An 18,369-nucleotide genomic window follows, 5' to 3' on the forward strand; every position below is an offset into this window, starting at 1 on the left:
GAGTGCGCCCCAGCATCCCTTCTATAAGCGGAGGTGATACACAGGGAGCCTGTCCAGGGACGGTCACTGTTGCCTGAAGGCTTGGTGGGGGTCCACCCGCTGCAGGGGCTCTCTCAGTGTCACCTCTATCTCCTGCTCAGCTCCAGCAGCAGTGACTCTAATGCCGGGGAGACTGGAGCAGGGGGCACTGCCTAAGGTGCAATGGGGAGAGTAAGCACTCTGTTTCTAGGGGTGGCAGATGAGCCTGGAGCCCGGGCCAGGCAGGGGGACTTGGTGGGGAGCCAAGTACGCAAAGACAGAAGAGGCAGGCCTGCAAGTGCCAGGAGTGAACCCCACCGAGCTGGCTGGGGACAGCAGTGACTCAGGCCCCCCGGGCCCTAGTCCAGAAGGCTCCACACCCTGTCTGTCTGAGGAACTGGCCCCTGCCCAGCCAGCCCCTCCTGGCACCTCTGGCTCAGGAGGGCGGCCTGCCAGGTCAGGCTGCCTGACAGGGTGGGGGCCTAGAGAGGGGTTACAGTGGGGAGTCGGCCTGCTGCTAGGCTCCTGTGACCACGGCGCATGCAGGGGCCAGCTCCAGCCACAGTGGACGGCAGGGCTTTGAGCAGGTACCCCCCAGCACGGAGATGTGCCTGTCCCTCCCCTCCCTCTTCGCCTCCTCTCCCACCCACATCCTGGGCTGCACCCCGGGACCATACTCCCATGGCCGGGCCCATGGTGCCCACCTTCCCCACCACACACATAAGGCCCCTCTGCTCCCACTGGGTCCCCTCAGCTCAATGCCCCAGTGTGGCACCCCCACATGCCCACCACTTCCCCTGCCTGGCATAGAGCCATGACCCAGAGTCCTAGGGCTGGACATTTTACTGGCTGCTGGGAGGAGCTCTGGGGTGGCCCCTGGCCCCAACCACCCCAAGAGCACCCAGAACAGCTGGGATGATCTCTGCAGACTCCCCGGGGAGGGCTTCCTGCCAGGCCACCTGCTCCACCCCGTAAAGGCAAGTGCTGGCTCCCTGGTCTCATCGAGGGCCTCTAGTGGTCTTGTGGTCACCAGGCCAGCCACTTGATTCCGACTGGGTTCAAATACCCGCTCGATCTGGCCGGGATGCTGGAGCAGCAATCCAGCCTCCCTGAGCCCATTCTCTTTCCCGTAAAATGACGGCACTAACAGTTCTGCCACGTCAGGGCCATTGCAGGGGAGCTGCTTCTTACCCTGTTTTACAGATGGGGCAACAAGCAGAAAAGGGACAGGGCTCAGATTATACAGCTCCTAAGCAGGGGGCCTGAGATTCGAAGACAGGCGCCTGCAGGCCCAGTTACCCCAGACACTGCATTGCTCTCCGCCTGCCCTATGTCGGTCTGGGCCCCAGATGTCTGCCTCAGACGCAGGATAGCTAAGGGCCCCCTCTACAGACCCAGACACAAGGCTTGTCCCACGGTGCCAGGGAAGCTTGGCCCAGGAGGGGGTGGGCACAGACCAGGAGGGGCCACGCAGGAGGTACAGGCTGAGGAAATGCTGGTGCCCACCACCGCTGCCAGGCGGCCTGGGTGCTGGCATGGGCCTGTGGAAAATGCCAGCCAGCCTGGGCATTTGGGCCAGCTTGATGCTGCCCCGGGCCAAGCCCAGTTGGGCACCCTTGGCCCATTCAACAGCGCCACCCCCACCCCAGCATGTCCAGTCCCTTCAGGTTATCCCCAGCCCTGCCCTGGCCTAAGAGCACCTGGACTGTGTGGAGGCCAGGACAGCCCCTGATGGAGTCCTGGCCTAGGGTACCCTTTTCTCCTAGGCGTGAGGGGACATGGTGGCCCAGCTTCCGGGGAGAGGAGGAACTTTGAGGGGACAGAGCTAAGAGCCCAGGGCAAGGTGACAGCTGGGTGTTGGAAGTGCCAGGCAGAGGCCCAGGAAGTGTGTCGCCTAAAATGGCAGAGCCTGTTGACAGACTCCCAGCCAGTTGCTCCGAGCAGCACCTGCCAGGGTGCGAATTTGGGGAGGACAGCTGGAGGGGAGGCAGGCGCCTTGTGAACCTGCAACTGTGCCGAAGTCCCCTCTGGTCACCCTCTTGGCCCTCTATCTGGCAGCTCTTTAGCCCAGACCCCTCCAGCGGCTGCCTCTGGACACCTTTGCCGGCACCTCCAGGCGCTCCCATGGTGCAATCCTGACCTCCGTTAACGCCCTCCCGCCATCCACCTGCCGGCTTATTAAAACCTATGCCAGCGTGAAATAAGGCATACGTACAGAGCGTGCGTAAGATAAACGCGCACTGTAACATACCCACGGGACACCCACTGCCGCTAACACCAGACCAGCTCCCCAGACGCACCCGTCACGATCTCCTCTTCCGTTACAGTAGCCATGTCCGCCCTTGGGGCCGTCATTTCCCTGCTTTTCTTAAGTCACCTTAGTCCCATTTCGTGGCTCCATCCCTGAGCGGCTTCCCAGGTGAGCGGTGACCGACTTCCCTGGGAGAGTCTGGGTGCGGCCACAGTGCTGTTGCGGCGACAGGACACACGGGGGCGCGCGGGGCTCGAGCCGGCTCTCACCTGAGCGCGGGCGGGACCCCGGCAATCCAGCGCCTGGGCCGGGGGTGGGGGTGCTTCCTCGCCGACGGAGCCCCAGCCAAGTTCTTTAGTCTCGAAACCTGCGGGCCCGTGCCTCTGCCCCTGTGGTCCCGGGGCGGGTGTGCGGGTGCTGGTTCCTCTCCTCCAGGAACTTCCTTTTGGCCCCCGACAGCTGCTTTGAAAACTGAAAAACACTATACAAATGACGGAATGTTACTGTTTTTATTAAACAGTGAGTAAGCTCCTACTGTGTGCTTGCTCAGCCTTCAGCTCAGTACTTCGCATTCATTTTCTTATTTCGTGCTCCTACCGTACAAGGAGGTAGGAACGATCATCTCCATTTTACAAACATGGAAACAGGCCCAGAAACATAAAGCAATTTGCTCAGGGCAGCACAGCTTATGTGTGTGGCAAAGCAGGGTAGAGCCTTAATTTTCCTTACTCCACAGCCCATGCTCTCATCTACTCCCTGTACTTAACTTCGTATTACAATCCTCCCACAGACTGAAATATCCATTGGAAGTATATTTTTGAATTAAAAAAAATATTTCGATTATTGCCAATTAGGCTTTCAAGACTGGGCACCTGGAAGAAGCCCCAGGTCCTGGACTCCTGGAGATGGGGCTAGCAGAGGGGATGGCAGCTGGAGAGGGGGCCACTTGCTTCCCCAGGCCTTCTGGGGACAAGCTTGGGGTCTTTCACAAGGATCCAGCCTGAGTCACAGGGGCTGGGGCTGCCACAGGTGCAAATGCAAAGGAAGGGTGTTGTGTGTGTGGGGGGGTGCAGCCCCCAAAGAAACTCTAGGTCTATGAGCCTAACCTGGTATGCCAGGCCCTCCCGTGCTGGTCCATGCCCTGGAATGTTCGCCGAAGGTGCAGGCACCACAATGGGCTGAGAACCCTAACCTGTCGGGAACTTGGGGGATGGGTGGTCAACAAATAAACCAGTAAATAGAGGACAGAAATTCAGACAGAGATAAGCGCAATACGAAAATAAGGTGGGAAACGAGATGCGATAAGATGGGGAGCGTTCTAGAGAAGATGGCCTGGAAGCACCCTGTTAAACGGATAAAAGGTGCCCTTAGCGGAGGAAGGGGCAAACTCCAGCCGCGCTATTGTTAGGAACCAGCGCTTGCTCCGCCCCGGCTCCACGCTAAGAACTTTAAGGGGATCATCCAATTTGAACCTCTAGCTGCGTGGGGGAAGCTGCAGCAGCTCGGTTTTTGCCGGAGAAGAGACTAAGCCGAAGCTCAGAAAGGCCCGGCGCGTTCCGAAGGTCGTGCAGCCACGAAGTGGCTGAGGCAGGGTTGAGCTCTGCTCAAATCTCAAATCCAAAGAATGGTTAGGGCTGCCTCGGAGGTGGCTGCGGCCTGGGAGGGCTTCCCGCGGGTGGGGAGAATGTCTGGCATCCCGGTGCGATGCTAGGCGGGCAGGAGGGAGCCCGCGAGCCCAGGGCGCCCCACCCCGCTGGGACCCGGAGGCTGCAGGGACTTCCCGTCGCGTCCCGCGGGACCGCCTCCTGAGGCACCTCTGAGGCAAACCGCCCCTTTTATAGTCTCAAAAACTAAGCCAGCGAGGCGAGGGTGGTGCGTGCGGGACTGGGGTCTGGAGGTCTGTCAGCATCCCGGGAACCGAGTGGGAGAGGTCCACCGGCAAGCTCGGACCCCGCGACACCCCTCAGCCGGGACACCGCAGCCGGTAGTGCCTTCCACCCCGGCTGGCGCCGAGGAGCCGTGGCGCCTGCGCAATGAGAGGGCACGGACCGAGGAGCCGGCGGAGCGGTCCCGGTGACGCGCACGCAGGGACGTGTGGGGCGGAGCCCCGGCGGCCTGGGCGCCTCTGATGGGCTGCATCGGGGAAGGGGCGGAGAAAGAGGCGTTCCTGGGCGGGGCCTCGAGGCCGGTTTGGAATTTTTGGCGCGAGCCGGCTCTGCGCGCGTTCACGGGCCGTTCCTCCTCCGAGAGTCCTCCGGTAGAGAGCCGTCGACCGCAGACCCCCGCCCGCCTGACCGCCCCAGGGGCTTCCGCGGCCTCTGCGGACCCGGAATCTGGGACCTTGCTGAGCTGCGCCCCGCCCACCCGTCCAGGTGAGCACAGGCCGGGTCCTGAAGGTGATTGTCCGGGACAAGCCCCCTGACAGCCCCTCCCGGGGTGAGCCTCACCCCCTTCCGGCCCCGCGGGGTCGCGCCCTGCCCGCGGCCGCCCCGCCCTCTCCCCCTGCCGCGGCTCCCGGGGCGGGCCCCGGCCTTCCTGGCCTTCCCCGGCCTCCCTGTCTGCTTTCTGGGAGCGCCTTTCCCCAGCGACTGCAGCCCCTCTACCGGCCCTCCCCCGTGACAGCCGGTCTCTTCAAATGTTCGCCAGGGCTTCCCCGCGTCCACGGAGGTGAACCAGCTGTGGCCCTGCCCGGGAGGAGCTCACAGTCTAGCGCGGTAGACCGTGGTCAGCAATGCGTCCGGCCCAGGGAGAGGGTGAGGCCCCCGAAAGCTCCCGAGGTCACGCAGGCCTGGCCTGCTCCGGGCCACCCTGGATTCACCGGGGAGCCCCTGTTGCTTCTCCGTCCCCATCCCCTCCCCAGAGCTGTTTGGCCAGGCCTGTGGTGCTGGAATGCGAGGGACTTTGGGGTGGTCTGAGAACTGGCTTAAGATGCAGGTGCCTGGTGTTCCAAATATGCTAGGACTGGGCCTCTTACCGGCGCTGGAGGGGGTGCTGACACCCTGGTTCTGCGCTTTAGGAAACCCTGAGATGGGCATCCTGAGGTGAATACCCTCAGAGGAAGGGCCCCCACAGGATGTAGGGTGTCTTCCAGGCAGGTCCCCGCGGGGGTCCCTCCCCCATCCCCTCACTGTCCCAGAGACTGGAGGGCACACTTCAGACGACTGCTTCCTCACGGTTCTGCGACTGATTCACTCCCTGCTGGGTATGGTATCGTTTGATACACTGTGGCTTCCTCTCAAAATCGAACTCCTCTTTTGTGTTCTTGTTTTTGTTTCTATTATAACATTATAGCAACACAACAGCCCTTTCTCTTCCCACACACACCCTTGAGACCACTGCACTTTGTGTGTTCTTTCAATTACTGCTCAGAACACTGTTATATATTACTTGCTCTGTAACAGCGTTTATTGGGGGATCTGTATGCCAGACACTGGGCTGAGCCTTCCCTGAGGTATTACCGGTCCACAAACCCCTGTGGCTAGGTGTGTTTCTGAATTCAACATGTCTCTGATTTTAGAAAGCTAATAGGGCACACATATCATTTATATGTAACACCACCTGTGGGCCTAGGGCATTATCCCATAATCAAACACATTAAGATTTCCATCAAGAAATATATGAATATTCACACTTGGAGGGAAAAATAAGTTAAGTCAGAGTTTTCTGCTCAATGATTTTTGCATGTAGAAATACAGTTGTTCCAGCACCATTTATAGAGAAGACTTCTTTCCTACTGAATTTTTTTGTCACCCTTGTCAAAATCAATTGACCATGAATGTCAGGGTTTATTTCATAAACTCTCAGTTGCATGTCATTGATTATATATATATCCTTCAGACAGACCAGAATACCACTGTTTTCTGATCGCTGTAGCTTTGAAATCGGGAAGTGCAAGACTTCCAAGTTTGTTTTGACTATTCTGGGTGCTGTGAAATTCCATATGAATTTTAGGATCAGTTTCTCAATTTCTGCAAAGAAGCCAGCTGGGATTCTGATTCTGATTTTACTGAATCTGTAGATCAATTTGGAGAGTATTGCCATTTGATCTATATTAAGTATTTGGATCTACAAATGTGTAATGTCTTTCCATTTATTTAGGTCGTCTTTAATTTCTTTGAGAAGCTGAGGGAAGAATAGAAAGCAAGTATACATGTATAATATTTGTTATATTGACCTTCTTATCACTTCTGATTCTCTTCATTTGTTCCTGTGGATGCAGGTTTCCATCTGGTATCATCTTCTAGTTCAGTAGAGCTCTGTTCCTACCCACCTCTTTTGGGCTAACAGTATGTATGCTACTTTTCTTTTCTTTTCTTTTCTTTTCTTTTCTTTTCTTTTCTTTTCTTTTCTTTTCTTCTTTTAAGATTTTATTTATTTATGTGACAGAGACAGCCAGTGAGAGAGGGAACACAGCAAGGGAGTGGGAGAGGAAGAAGCAGGCTCCCAGCAGAGGAGCCCGATGTGGGACTCGATCCCGGAACGCCGGGATCAAGCCCTGAGCCGAAGGCAGACGCTTAAACGAACGACTGCGCTACCCAGGCGCCCCGTATGCTACATTTCTATACGTTGTATGCCCAGCATACAATTACATACATGTTGTTTTGTAGAATTGCTTTTTAAATCAGCTAAGAGAAGAAGTATGTGTTTACATTGTCTATTGCGGTTTTGTTGTTGTTGTTGTTTTAAAGATTTTATTTATTCCTTAGAGAGCGAGCGACAGAGAAAGCACAAGCAGGGGCAGAGGGAGAGGGAGAGGGAGAAGCAGACTCCCTGATGAGCTGGGAGCCCAACATGGGGCTTGATTCCAGGACCTAGAGATCATGACCTGAGCCAAAGGCAGATGCTTAACCACCTGAGCCACCCAGGCTCCCCTACATTGTCTTTTGTATCACATAATTAATTTTATCAGTGCTTGGCTTGTTCATATAGATTCCGATTACTGTTTGGGATCACGTGCTTTTAGCCTGGAGAACTACCTTTCGTTTTTATTATAAAGCAGGTCTGTTAGCAATGAATTCTTTATTTTTATATTTTTATGTCTATTTTGCCTCTATTTTATTTTTAAATTAACCCCCCCTCTTTTGTAGATTTATTTATTTGTTTGTCAGAGAGAGAGAGGGAGCACAAGCAGGGGGAGCTGCAGGCAGAGGGAGAAGCAGACTCCCCACTGAACAAGAAGCCTGATGTGGGACTAGATCCCAGGACCCTGGGATCATGACCTGAGCTGAAGGCAGACACTTAACTGACAGCCACCCAGCCATCCCTATTTTGCCTTTATTTCTGAAAGATAGTTTTGTTGGCTATAGAATTCTTAGTTGACAAATCCCTCCTCCCCCCGACCTCAACACTTTGAATATGCCACTCCACTGCCTTGGGCCTTCTCTGTTGCTGGTGAGAAGTCAGCAGTTACTCTTCTTGTTGTAAGTGTTGTAAGGTGTTGTAAGTGTGTAAGGTGTTGTAAGTGATGAGTCCTTTTCCCTCTTGCCACTCTCAAGATTGTGTCCTTGTGTGTGGATCTCTTCACTTATCCTACCTGAAGTTCATTGAGCTCGTTGGCTAGGTTAATGCGTTTTTCTTGGGGTGGGGAGCTTTTTCTGGGAATCACATTTGGGACGTTTTCCTCCATTATTTCTTATATGTTTTCCCTGCTGCTTCTCTTCTTTCCTTCCCATGTGGCATTCTGCGTATTTAATGGTGTCCTACATTTCTCTGAGGCTCCGTTCCCTCTTCTTCGTTATTGGCTCCCTCTGTTCTTCAGCCTGCATAACCTTTCTCGATCTGTCTTCAAGTTTGCTAACCATCCTGCCAGTTCAAATTTACTGTTGAACCCCTCAGGGAATATTTTCATTTCAGTTTTACACCTTTCATTTCCATAATTTCCACTTGGTTCTTTTTATAATTTCTATCTCATTATCAGTATTCTTTATTTGGTGAGATGTTGTCATCCTAGTTCTCTTAAGCATGGCTCCCTTTAGTTCTTCGAACACATTTATGGTGGCTACTTTGACATTTATCTGTGATATCTGACATTTGGTCCCTCTTACCGGTAGTTTGTCGTCTGCTTTGTTCCTGCATATGGGTCACACTTTCCTTTGTCTTTGCATATCTTGTAATTTTTTGTTGTTGTGGAAAACTGGTCATTTTAGACAATGCTATAGCAACTGTGGATACTGGTTTCTCACCCCCCCTCTGGGGATTGTGACTGTTGTTTGCTTGTTTACTTGCTTAGTGACTGGCTGGCCCACTGAAGTGACGTCTATTTCCGCTGCAGGGTGAAGCCTCTGGTGCTGAGCCTCAGAGGGCCCAGCTCGGGCGTGTGCACATGTGCACGGGCACCTCGGAATGCCAGTGATTTCACAGAGATTCTCTACCCGTCCCCTTCACTGGCTGTTACTCCACCAATTGTGGACTGATTGTTCTGTTGTTTTTGACAATGCGTAGGCCATCCATTGCTCCATAGACTGATCTAATTAATTTGGGGCTCCTTTAACAAGGCAGCTTTTGAATTCAGTGTCTGGGGTTTGTTCTGACCCCAATAAGGCTCTTGTTAGCACTCTCCTTCCCCAGTTCTCTCTGGTAAACTAGCTGCCCTATGGGGTACTGTGTTGCACTGATGGAGGGCCCAGCTTCCTCCTGTTTGCTTACCACCAAAACCTCCACTGACTTTGAGAGCGCTTTTATGCTTGAACTTCCCACACATTGTTTCAAATAGTCTCCCCCCCCCCCCCCCCGCAAGGAGAGCTTCAGACCTTTCTGTTTCATTGCCTGCTTCTCATAGGCAGAATCCCTGGGCCGCAGCTCTGGAGCTGAGGGCAGGGACAGTGGTGCCCGTCTCTGGGTGACCCTGGTGCCTTAGGGTGGGGACAGTAGCCTCTGGCCTTCTCTGCTCCCCTTTCCCACGGGGGAGCTTCCTTCCCGCACATGAGCTGGGCCTGGAGCGGTCTGGCCTCCCTGTTCCCAGCTCCTGGCCCTGAGGTAGAGCTTTTGTCCTGTGAGCAGGGCCGATGGAAGAGGGACCCCCTGGCCTCTCTGCTGCACCTGCCTGGAACTCAGCCTCTGCAACACAAAGTTGGAAGTGGGGGCCCACGAAATGAGTTTTAGCCCCGAAGCTAGGAGAAGTCAGGAAAGAAACTTGACTTCAGACCTTTGTTTTTACTTTTGAATTGGAGATAAGAGATGGTGGGCCTGTGTTAATAATTCCACCTTACATTTTTGGAAGAAGGTGTATATTTTAAGGCCAAACAGCTGGTTGTGATGTGGCAGGGATATACATGCCAGCAATCCGGCTCCAGAACCCATCTCAGCCTAACCTCTGCTGGACTGTGCAAGTCTCTAGGACACGGCCGTGGGTTTTTCAGTTTATGTTTTTATGACCTCCAGGGTACACACGACTGTGTGCAGGCATATATGTATTTGTTCTCTGCCTTCTCCCAGCAGGTGCTCGGTGTCCCTGTGGCCTCCATGTTTAAAGTAGAACGTGTGTGCGGAGTGGACGTGGCTCTCTTCCGAAGCCTGTTTGGGGCCACAGGACCAGGCACTGTTTGAGTGGACACACTGCTCTGTACTGTGCACCTCAGGGCCTCCTGTGCTGGCCATGCCTGTGCCCACGGAGGGCACCCCTCCACCTCTGAGTGGTACCCCTGTCCCAGTCCCAGCCTACTTCCGCCATGCAGAACCTGGCTTCTCCCTCAAGAGGCCTGGGGGGCTCAGTCGGAGCCTTCCACCCCGGCCTCCTGCCAAGGGCAGCATTCCCATCAGCCGCCTCTTCCCTCCTCGGACCCCGGGCTGGCACCAGCCTCAGCCCCGGAGGGTGTCATTCCGAGGCAAAGCCTCTGAGACCCTGCAGAGCCCCTCATATGACCCCAGCCGGCCGGAGTCCTTTTTCCAACAGAGTTTCCAGAGGCTTGGCCGCCTGGGCCACGGCTCCTATGGAGAGGTCTTCAAGGTGAGTGGGGTGACGAGTCCCTGGGCCTGCTGGGGGAGCCCCCCTGCCCCGCCTCCCTCCCCTGCCTGGATGGGACTGTGTCCTGGGCAGCCTGCTTCCATGGCTTGACAGGCTCCCTTCCTCAGTGCCTGATTTGACTGCTTTCTCCTTCCCCCAACTCAGGCCCCTCAGTACACACACTCCCCTTGTCCAGAGCCTGGCACGCCGTACAGTCACTCCCAGATGCCTTTTCTCCTGCCCTGCAGCCAGCTCCCACCCTCTGTGCAGTGCACGCCCTCCCCTGTCACCTCAGGCTAGCAGGCACTCAGGCTACACCCTCCATACCACTTTGTTTTTTCTTAAAATATATTTCCAATCATTTATATTTCCTTTAAAATGGTAATTCTCCTTATACAAGTACTACACAGAGACAATTTTGTTGTTAAAAAGTACAAACAACATTGGCCCCTAGACCAGTTCTTCCCGGAGGAAACTACTATGTTTCTCAGGTGGGTGTCCTTCCTTCCAGACCTTTCTCTATACAACTCGAGTTGACCATACAAAGACAAACTCACTTTATATTCTACACAGCAGGTCATTCTGCCCACATGGTTCTGTAGCCAGCTTTCTTCATAGAACAACGTGCCACGGAGACCCTTCTGGTCAAGACTCAGAGCTCTTAGAGTGGTTTAGCCACTTTGCTATTGCACATGTGCAGGTGTCTCTAAGGTAGATGCCGTGCTACAACTTCCACACATGTACAGTCGTAACAGAATCTGCCAGACAGCCCTCCTAAGTGGTTGTGCCACCTCCCATCCCACCTGCGGGCACCACCTCCCTTCCAGGTGCGCTCTAAGGAAGACGGCCGGCTATATGCAATAAAGCGCTCTATGTCACCATTCCGGGGCCCCAAGGACCGGGCCCGCAAGCTGGCCGAGGTCGGCGGCCACGAGAAGGTGGGGCAGCACCCGCGCTGTGTGCGGCTGGAGCAAGCCTGGGAGGAGGGCGGCATCCTGTACCTGCAGACAGAGCTGTGTGGGCCCAGCCTGCAGCAGCACTGTGAGGCCTGGGGCACCGGCCTGCCCGAGGCCCAGGTCTGGGGCTACCTGCGGGATACCCTGCTTGCCCTGGCTCACCTCCACGGCCAAGGCCTGGTCCACCTTGACGTCAAGCCTGCCAACATCTTCCTGGGGCCCCGGGGCCGTTGCAAGCTGGGTGACTTTGGGCTGCTGGTTGAGCTGGGTACGTCCGGAGCTGGTGAGGCGCAGGAAGGAGACCCCCGGTACATGGCCCCTGAGCTGCTGCAGGGCTCCTATGGGACAGCGGCGGACGTGTTCAGGTGAGGGCTGGGATGTGGGAGGCTCTTCGGCGGGCAGGGGCGGGGTACAGTTAGCAGAGGGAGGGAAACACCACCCTAGCCCAAAGTCAGGAAGACTTGGCCTTGGGCTGGACGCCCTATCCTAAAGGGGCGGAGGCCTGCCCTGTAGTTAAGCGGGTTTTGCAGTCAGGCTGTCTAAACAGTGAACCCTCCAGAGCTACGTTACCCGTTTCCTCACCACACCCCCACAGGGGGGATGATGACTCCATTTACAGGCAATAGACACAGTGGGGTTAAGGGACTTGCCCAAAGTCCAGTTAGCAAGTGGTGAGGCTGGGACTGGACCAGGCACTGGGTTCCATTGTCCATGCTAGTAACCACTGTTCTGCCTTGAACAGCCATATCCAGCCTTATCGACAGAACGAGGATAGTAATGTTAGTAACCATAGTGCCTGTCCAGTGAGGGGTGCCAGGACTCACTAGGTTGTATAGGCTGTGCTGTACCTGGGGTCCATGCTCCATGACACGGTCCCATCACTGGCCCTGTTGGGGCCTCCTCAGGAACCCCAAGCCCCCCACCCCACGTGTCTGGCTCGTGGCAGAAGACAGCAGCCCTTTCCCACCCTCTTGGGCAGTCTGGAGCTCTGGGGTCTGTGTCCCAAGGCCAACCTTGCCCCTCTTCTGTCACCACCCCTATCCTTCCCAGTCTGGGTCTCACCATCCTGGAAGTGGCATGCAACATGGAGCTACCCCATGGTGGGGAGGGCTGGCAGCAGCTTCGCCAAGGCTATCTGCCCCCTGAGTTTACTGCTGGTAAGTGGAGGGCAAGCATGGACAGGAACATGCTGCCTCAGGGAGGGCAGGCTTGTGTGGGAGGAAATGGCTGGCAGTGGGGGACCACTGGGCTCACAGTCCACAGTCACCCCTGACATGGCCGTGCCCTGTGGACAGGCCTGTCTTCTGAGCTGCGTTCTGTTCTCACCATGATGCTGGAACCTGACCCCAAGCTGCGGGCCACAGCCTCGGCCCTGCTGGCCCTGCCCATGCTCAGGCAGCCTCGGCCCTGGAGCGTTCTGTGGTATATGGCTGCCGACGTCCTCAGTCGAGGGTGGGCCCTGTGGCAGGTAAGTTGGGTGATGGTGGCAGGGTGCCCCGCCCTGCTCCCCAGCCCCATGGTCTGACCTGCCTCCCTTGTCCCTGTCCCCACAGGCCCTGCTTTCCTTGCTGTGCTGGTTCTGGCACGGACTAGCTCACCCTGCGAGCTGGCTGCAGCCCCCGAGCCCACCAGCCACCCCACCTGGCTCCCCACCCTGCAGCCTTCTCCTGGACAGCAGCCTCTCCAGCAGCTGGGATGATGACAGCACAGGGTGGGTGAGAGCTGAGAGCGCTGGGGGAGGGGCAAAGGGGTGGTCAGGATAGCCAGGCCCAGACCCAAGAGGATTAGAGTTGAACAGGACCCCTCCCACAAACCTGGCCCCCATCAGGCCCTGGGAAGGGAACCAAGGCCAGTGGGGGTGCAGCCTGGCCTAGCTTGAATGCAGCTGTCTCTTCCAAGCTCGGTGCAGGGAACGAGCAGAGCAGAGCAGAACCAGCAACTTCAGTCTTCGGGCACTGCCACCCGAGGGAGCAGTGTGAGGGCCATAGCCCCCACACAGCAGCGGCTGCCAGGGCCCAGAGATGAGGCACCGGGGAGCTGGGCCCTGGGAAACTCCTGGTGGCCAAGTGAGGGGCTGTAATTAAGAAACTGCTGCAAAAGAAAACCACATGCTTGGGGCACAGGCCTCAGGAGGAATCACACCATTAACCCCTTCCTTACGGAAATGTCACCCCTTGCCACCAGGACACTTCATATAGACAGGAAGTACCAAAAAAGCTTCATTTCCACAAGTTCACTACAAAGCTAGCTGTCCTAACCCATGTGTTCTGAGACAGAATGGAGGTGGCCTTTGAGTGTGGTCAGATGGCCTTTCAAAGTTGTGAAAGTGCTTCTCTCAAAGGGCACCGCATTTTGCTGTTCCCCATTGTGCCCCCCCCCCCCCCGCCGCCACCGCCCATGCCCATGTCAGGCTGGAGCCTAGAGCCCGCAGGCTGCTCCCACCCAGCTGTGGCCTCCTCCCAGTGCACTCCCCACCCCTCGACACCTTACTTGTCTGGCCCACCCTGCGCAGGCTCTCACTCTCTCCGGAGGCCGTCCTGGCCAGGGCTGCCGGGAACACCTCCACCCCCCGCAATGGCTCCCCTGCCCCCCGGAACAGGTACTCACTGAGGTGAGCAGGCCCAGAGTCCAGGGGGGTTGGGAGGTAGTGGCTTTCAGATCCTGAGTGTCATTTGTCTCTCCCCCCCCCCCCCCAGGGATGCCCTGGACCTCAGTGACATTGACTCTGAGCCCCCTCGGGGTTCCTTCCCCTCCTTTGAACCTCGGAACCTCCTCAGCCTGTTTGAGGACTCACTGGGCCCAACCTGAGTCTACAGGCCAGCCTTGGTGCTTTTAACCTTTTAGCCACTCCCCAATCCTCCTGGAGGCTGGGGTCCCTCTGGGAACTCCAGGGGTACCTCCTGCCTACCCATGTCTAATAAAAGGTATTTGAATCTTGGGAGCACCCAAGCTTGCTTGTGTGGCAACACAGCGCTTCCTGCCCTTTTTATTGATGTTGCCCAGGGTCTGCGGCCCCGGGGTGGGCTGAGGCTGAGCCCTGATGCAGGGCTCCAGGCCAGCTGACTGGAGGTAGGAGCCATGCGCTGTGTGGAGCAGAGATTTCCTGAGCAGGCGCGTACCCACTGTGTAGGTCGAGCCATCAGAGCATGGCACTCAAAGTGGAGGGGGCCCTCAGCCCAGGGGCCCCGGGCCACTCAGCTCTTTATGTCTCTGTGCTAGCTGTCTGGAAATAGCAGCTGCAGCCACCCTCCTACCCCTTGGTCCTGGGATAAGAGACTAGTCCTGTTGCCCAAACCCCTCACTCCACAGTCTCTGGACAGAAGGGAGAAGGGGTGGGTGAGCCTCAGGCTGCAGGGAGGGCTGGCATGCAGAGCAGAAAGAGGTCAGGAAATACGGGCTAAAGGCTGGGCAAGGCACCCATGAGGTACCTGGGGCAGGATGGGCTCATGGCTCTCGGCTGGTGGGATTCCAACTGCCAGAGCCAGACATGACCCTGGAGTCCCTCTGGCCATACCCTCATAGGTCACAGAGGATAAACTGAGGCCTAAGAAGGAAAGGTTTCCTTCTAGCCTACGTGGACAGTACCCTGAAGGAAGGCGGCCGGGAGGGACAGCCAGAGCTCCAAGGTGTGAGCAGAAGAGGTTAGTCCACAGGGAAGAATGGACGAACAGACGAGGGCTCCCAGCTGGGAAGTCTCGTTCGCTGGAAGCATCCAGGCAGTCGGCCCCTTGAAGACCAGCAGAAGGAGAAGCATGGTATTGTTGGTCCTAGAAGCCTGTAGAGAGGCTGGCCTGGCGGGCAGCATGGCTCAGTCTGGGGGGCAGGCGTGGTGGGCGGCCCAGAGCAGGTCTGGCACGACGCCAGCGTGCAGCTGGAGGATGGAGCCCACGCTGAGCAGATGCATGATCTGGTGGGAGTTGCCCCAGTAGTCAAAGCGGCCGGGTCCCCAGCGCTCCGGCAGGCGGGCCACGTTCACCAGTCCCCCAAGCAGTGCCAGTGCATCCATGCGCAGGTAGCAGGGCAGGGAGCCTGGAGCCCCGGAGCCCAGGCCCACTCCTCGGGCCCCAAACACCAGGAGGCGGGCAGCGGCCTGCCAACCGAAGGCACGGAGCCGGGCGCTGGTGGAGGGAGCAGTGAGAGCCCTCCAGCCAGCCACACCTGACAGCACGGTGTAGCCCACCAGGGCAGCCGGACGCAGCCAGGGCCTACAGGCCAGGGTGCAGTGGATGATGGGCAGAGCTCCTACACAGAGAGAGGCAGGAGAAGGCACATCAGTCTGGCGAACTGCCTGCCCTTTATATCCAGGGTTTGTGTGAGGGACCCCTGCCGCCTCCTCCCTGGTTGTGCCCCCAGCTCCCATCCTTCAAGACCACCCACCCCATCCCTTGGCTCACCGAGGGTGTTGACAAGGCAGACCCCACACATATCCAGGGCAAGGAGTCGAGTATACACAGGGCTTCCCCCTTGGTGGCACATGAAGAGGTGATAGAGCACGGAGCCTGCGGGGGGCGCCAGGCAGGCCACACAGTGCGTACCCCCCAGCCAGCGATCCTTGCCCAGCTGACCCCAGGGCATGGTCATCGGCAGCAGCACCAGGAAGCCCAGCAAGGCCAGCCCTGGGGGAGGGAGACAATTACCCATCACACGGCTTGAGCGCAGAGGACAAGTCATGTCCTCAGGGAGTCCACAGTCTAGAGATAATACAGGAGGGATGAGGCAACAGAGGTCTTGACAACGCTCTTAGCACACTAGCGGCCGGGCCTCTGACAGAGGCAGGCCCTGTGCCTTCAGTGACTTCAGTGACAGCAGAGCTCACAAAAGAGTTTCTGGAAGTAGAGACCGTTATCTGCCCTTTCAGTTAAAGAAACCGAGTGAGTGCCCCAGGTGACACCAGCAGGTAGGCCATGGAAGCAGCCTTAACTCTCATGCTGCTCTCATCCCCGCAGCCACATTACCTCCCCAGAAAGCAGGGGGCCCCAGTCCCCCAAACCTGGTGTGTCAGCAGAAGCCAGAAGGAGGCGTGACCTCATGCTGAATTCTGAATAGGCTATGTGGGCGATGATACCAGATCCCCTGGTCACTTAGCTTGCTTCTCTCAACCCCTGTGTTCTCTATTTAAGTGACCAGACACAAAGAGGCTTTGGGTCTTTTTGACTTCCAGAAAGGGGCAAAGTCAGGCAGGGGAGAGGGGCTGAAGGAGCTTGTTCCATCTCCCCAGGCAGCTTTTCCTGAGCTCCATTCCTCTCAGCCCCAACCAGGGCGATTTCTCCCCTGTCCCCTGGGCACTCTGGCACTGCCCTCACAGGGTCAAAGGCAGGCACAGCAGACTGAGGCTGCTGGCTGCACACTGGGCAAGGTCTGGCCAGGCCATAGTCCCCCAGTGAGGCAGGTACCAAGGTTGGGCCCTGCCTGCTCAGTCCCCTCTCCTGGCCCCAGGCAGCCCAAGGACGGGCAGGGCTGTGTCAGCAGAGCAGGGCCGCGGAGGAGGGGCCGAGCGCCCGTTGGGGGGAGGAAGGAGCCGCCACCAGGCGGAGCCTCGCGGCGGGGTTGCTCCGGACGAGGGTGGCAGGACAGCTGCACGGGGAGGGGCTGGGGCCTGGCTTCTTTCCCGGGGCCCCTCGTAGTTGAAGTCAGCACCCATCTACTGGACGAGCGCTGGCAGGGGAGGGTGCCCCAGACGCAGGGATTATGAAGGGGGACGGACACCAGACTCCTCCCTGGGGCTCAGAGGGATTAAGCGGACTTGGTCCCCTACTCTGCTTCCCTCGCCTGCCCTGGGGCCCCGCCCGGGGAGCGGAAGGACAGTTCCGTCCGGGACAATGGCAGCTTTGTCACCACGGCTCCAAGCCGTGCCAGGGCCCAAACAACCCAGGACCAGAGTACTGGGGTGCTCGCCGGCCTTCCGGCCCCCGGCCAGGCTCGGGCAGGGCTGCCGCGGGTGTGGGATGCGGGGCGCGGCTCACCGTGCGTGTAGATGTTGCCCAGCTCGTTGTGCAGGTAGAAGAGGCTGCGCAGACAGCCCGAGCCGCTGCTGGCCGGCCGATAGCCCGTCAGCACGAACTTGTTGAACTGCAGGTGCGGTGGCGAGCTGGCCCAGTCCAGCAGGCGCGGCCCGGCCAGGAATGCCATGGCCCAGCCCGGCGCGGGCGGTCCGCGCTCCCCTCGGGCCCCGGCCTCCTCCTCAGTGCTGCCACAGCGCGCGGAGACTCATCCCGGTGCCCGCCAGCCGCCCAGTGCTCTGTCCGCGCACGCGCCGGCCGGGGGTCCCGGCCCGCGCCCCCTCCTGCGCTGCGCACGCGCGGGCCCGGCGCCCCCACGCCGGGGTGGAGGCTGGGGACGCGCGGGGCGCCCGAGCGCAGTGCGGCCGGCCCTGGCGGGGCAGGCACGCCGCAGGGAGAGCTCGCGGCGGCGGCGGCGGCAGCGGTGGCGGCAGGCCGTCTCCTCTCGGCCCGGAGGACGGGTGCGGCCGGACGCTGGTGGGGACGCCAGACTCCGCCCCAGCTGCTCGCCCCCGCCATCCCGCCAACGTTTCGCGCGCGGTGCTCGTGACGTCGGCCTTGAGAGGGCCAATGGGCGCGGCAGGCTGGGGAGGCCCCGCCCACGTCCGCCCAGACTTTGGCTTGATTAGCATAATGATGCGGTCCCAGCCTCATTTGCATGGGGTAGCTGTGGGCGAGGGATCCAAAGTTCTGGGTCCCGGTGGCTCTGCTGGAGAGGCCCCGGAGCCTTGAGTCTGCCTTGCGCGTCCGGGCTTTCCGCGCGACCCCCCAGGTCTATGCACCCTTGGGCACTCACCCTTCTCGCCACCCCGCCCCACCCCTCACCCGGGCTCTGTCCAAGGTGCTACCGGCTCCGGACCTTGGGACCGTAAGGTCTAGACCCGGCGCTTCCCTACTCCAGGGGTGATCTCTCCACCCTCCCGACTCAGCCGGAGCGCAGCAAGCCACGCTGAGATGCTCAGGCCTCTACAGGTGTGTCACGCGCCCAGCACCCTCGGGCGATGCCATGCCCTTCAGGCCAGGCTCCTTATAGCCTGGGCTCGGTCAAACTCGCTCCCTGTTATCGCCCACTGGGGGCACCTTCAATTCCGCCCAGAAAAGACAGGAAACGGAGAGGAAGAGAGAGGGCAGGAGGCCAAGGGGGAAAGATCGGTCCCTGCCCTTGTTCATCCTAAAGCGGGGCCAGGAATGCCTCCCTTCTCC

General features: G+C 58.2%; 2 protein-coding genes across 3 annotated transcripts; one reads left to right on the forward strand and one right to left on the reverse strand.

The window, feature by feature from the left end:
• The first annotated feature begins 9,863 nt into the window (after window positions 1–9,863).
• On the forward strand, window positions 9,864–13,999 carry PKMYT1 (protein kinase, membrane associated tyrosine/threonine 1). 2 transcript variants are annotated; one of them, XM_045784408.2, is made up of 7 exons: window positions 9,864–10,214; window positions 11,039–11,532; window positions 12,218–12,324; window positions 12,463–12,635; window positions 12,721–12,878; window positions 13,680–13,778; window positions 13,864–13,999. In XM_045784408.2, exons 1-7 carry the CDS (start codon window positions 9,864–9,866, stop codon window positions 13,973–13,975), a joined length of 1,494 nt encoding a protein of 497 aa, XP_045640364.1. In that variant the 3' UTR covers window positions 13,976–13,999. The 2 variants fall into 2 exon arrangements, with proteins under 2 accessions (XP_045640364.1, XP_045640365.1); XM_045784409.2 differs by having other exon boundaries at window positions 13,680–13,766; window positions 13,864–13,993.
• A 123-nt stretch (window positions 14,000–14,122) lies between these two features.
• PAQR4 (progestin and adipoQ receptor family member 4) lies at window positions 14,123–17,644 on the reverse strand. The gene is made up of 3 exons (XM_045784410.2): window positions 17,131–17,644; window positions 15,562–15,783; window positions 14,123–15,409 (listed from the first exon to the last, which is right to left on the reverse strand). Exons 1-3 carry the CDS (start codon window positions 17,294–17,296, stop codon window positions 14,976–14,978), a joined length of 822 nt encoding a protein of 273 aa, XP_045640366.1. The 5' UTR covers window positions 17,297–17,644; the 3' UTR covers window positions 14,123–14,975.
• Between the last annotated feature and the right edge of the window lie 725 nt (window positions 17,645–18,369).

Source organism: Ursus americanus, chromosome 2, assembly GCF_024610735.1.
Source record: "Ursus americanus isolate L20-20 chromosome 2, mUrsAme1.1.p, whole genome shotgun sequence".
Taxonomy (NCBI): Eukaryota; Metazoa; Chordata; class Mammalia; order Carnivora; family Ursidae; genus Ursus; species Ursus americanus.

Bases quoted from the DNA above. Each gene is read 5' to 3' on its own strand.
- PKMYT1 (XM_045784408.2), top strand. From the start codon at position 9,864: ATGCCTGTGCCCACGGAGGGCACCCCTCCACCTCTGAGTGGTACCCCT. The intron at 12,879-13,679 runs GTGGGTGAGAGC...CACCCTGCGCAG, and splicing joins TGGGATGATGACAGCACAGG to GCTCTCACTCTCTCCGGAGG. The intron at 13,779-13,863 runs GTGAGCAGGCCC...CCCCCCCCCCAG, and splicing joins CGGAACAGGTACTCACTGAG to GGATGCCCTGGACCTCAGTG.
- PAQR4 (XM_045784410.2), bottom strand. From the start codon at position 17,296: ATGGCATTCCTGGCCGGGCCGCGCCTGCTGGACTGGGCCAGCTCGCCA. The intron at 15,784-17,130 runs GTGAGCCGCGCC...TCCCTCCCCCAG, and splicing joins GGGCAACATCTACACGCACG to GGCTGGCCTTGCTGGGCTTC. The intron at 15,410-15,561 runs GTGAGCCAAGGG...CTCTCTGTGTAG, and splicing joins CTGCCTTGTCAACACCCTCG to GAGCTCTGCCCATCATCCAC.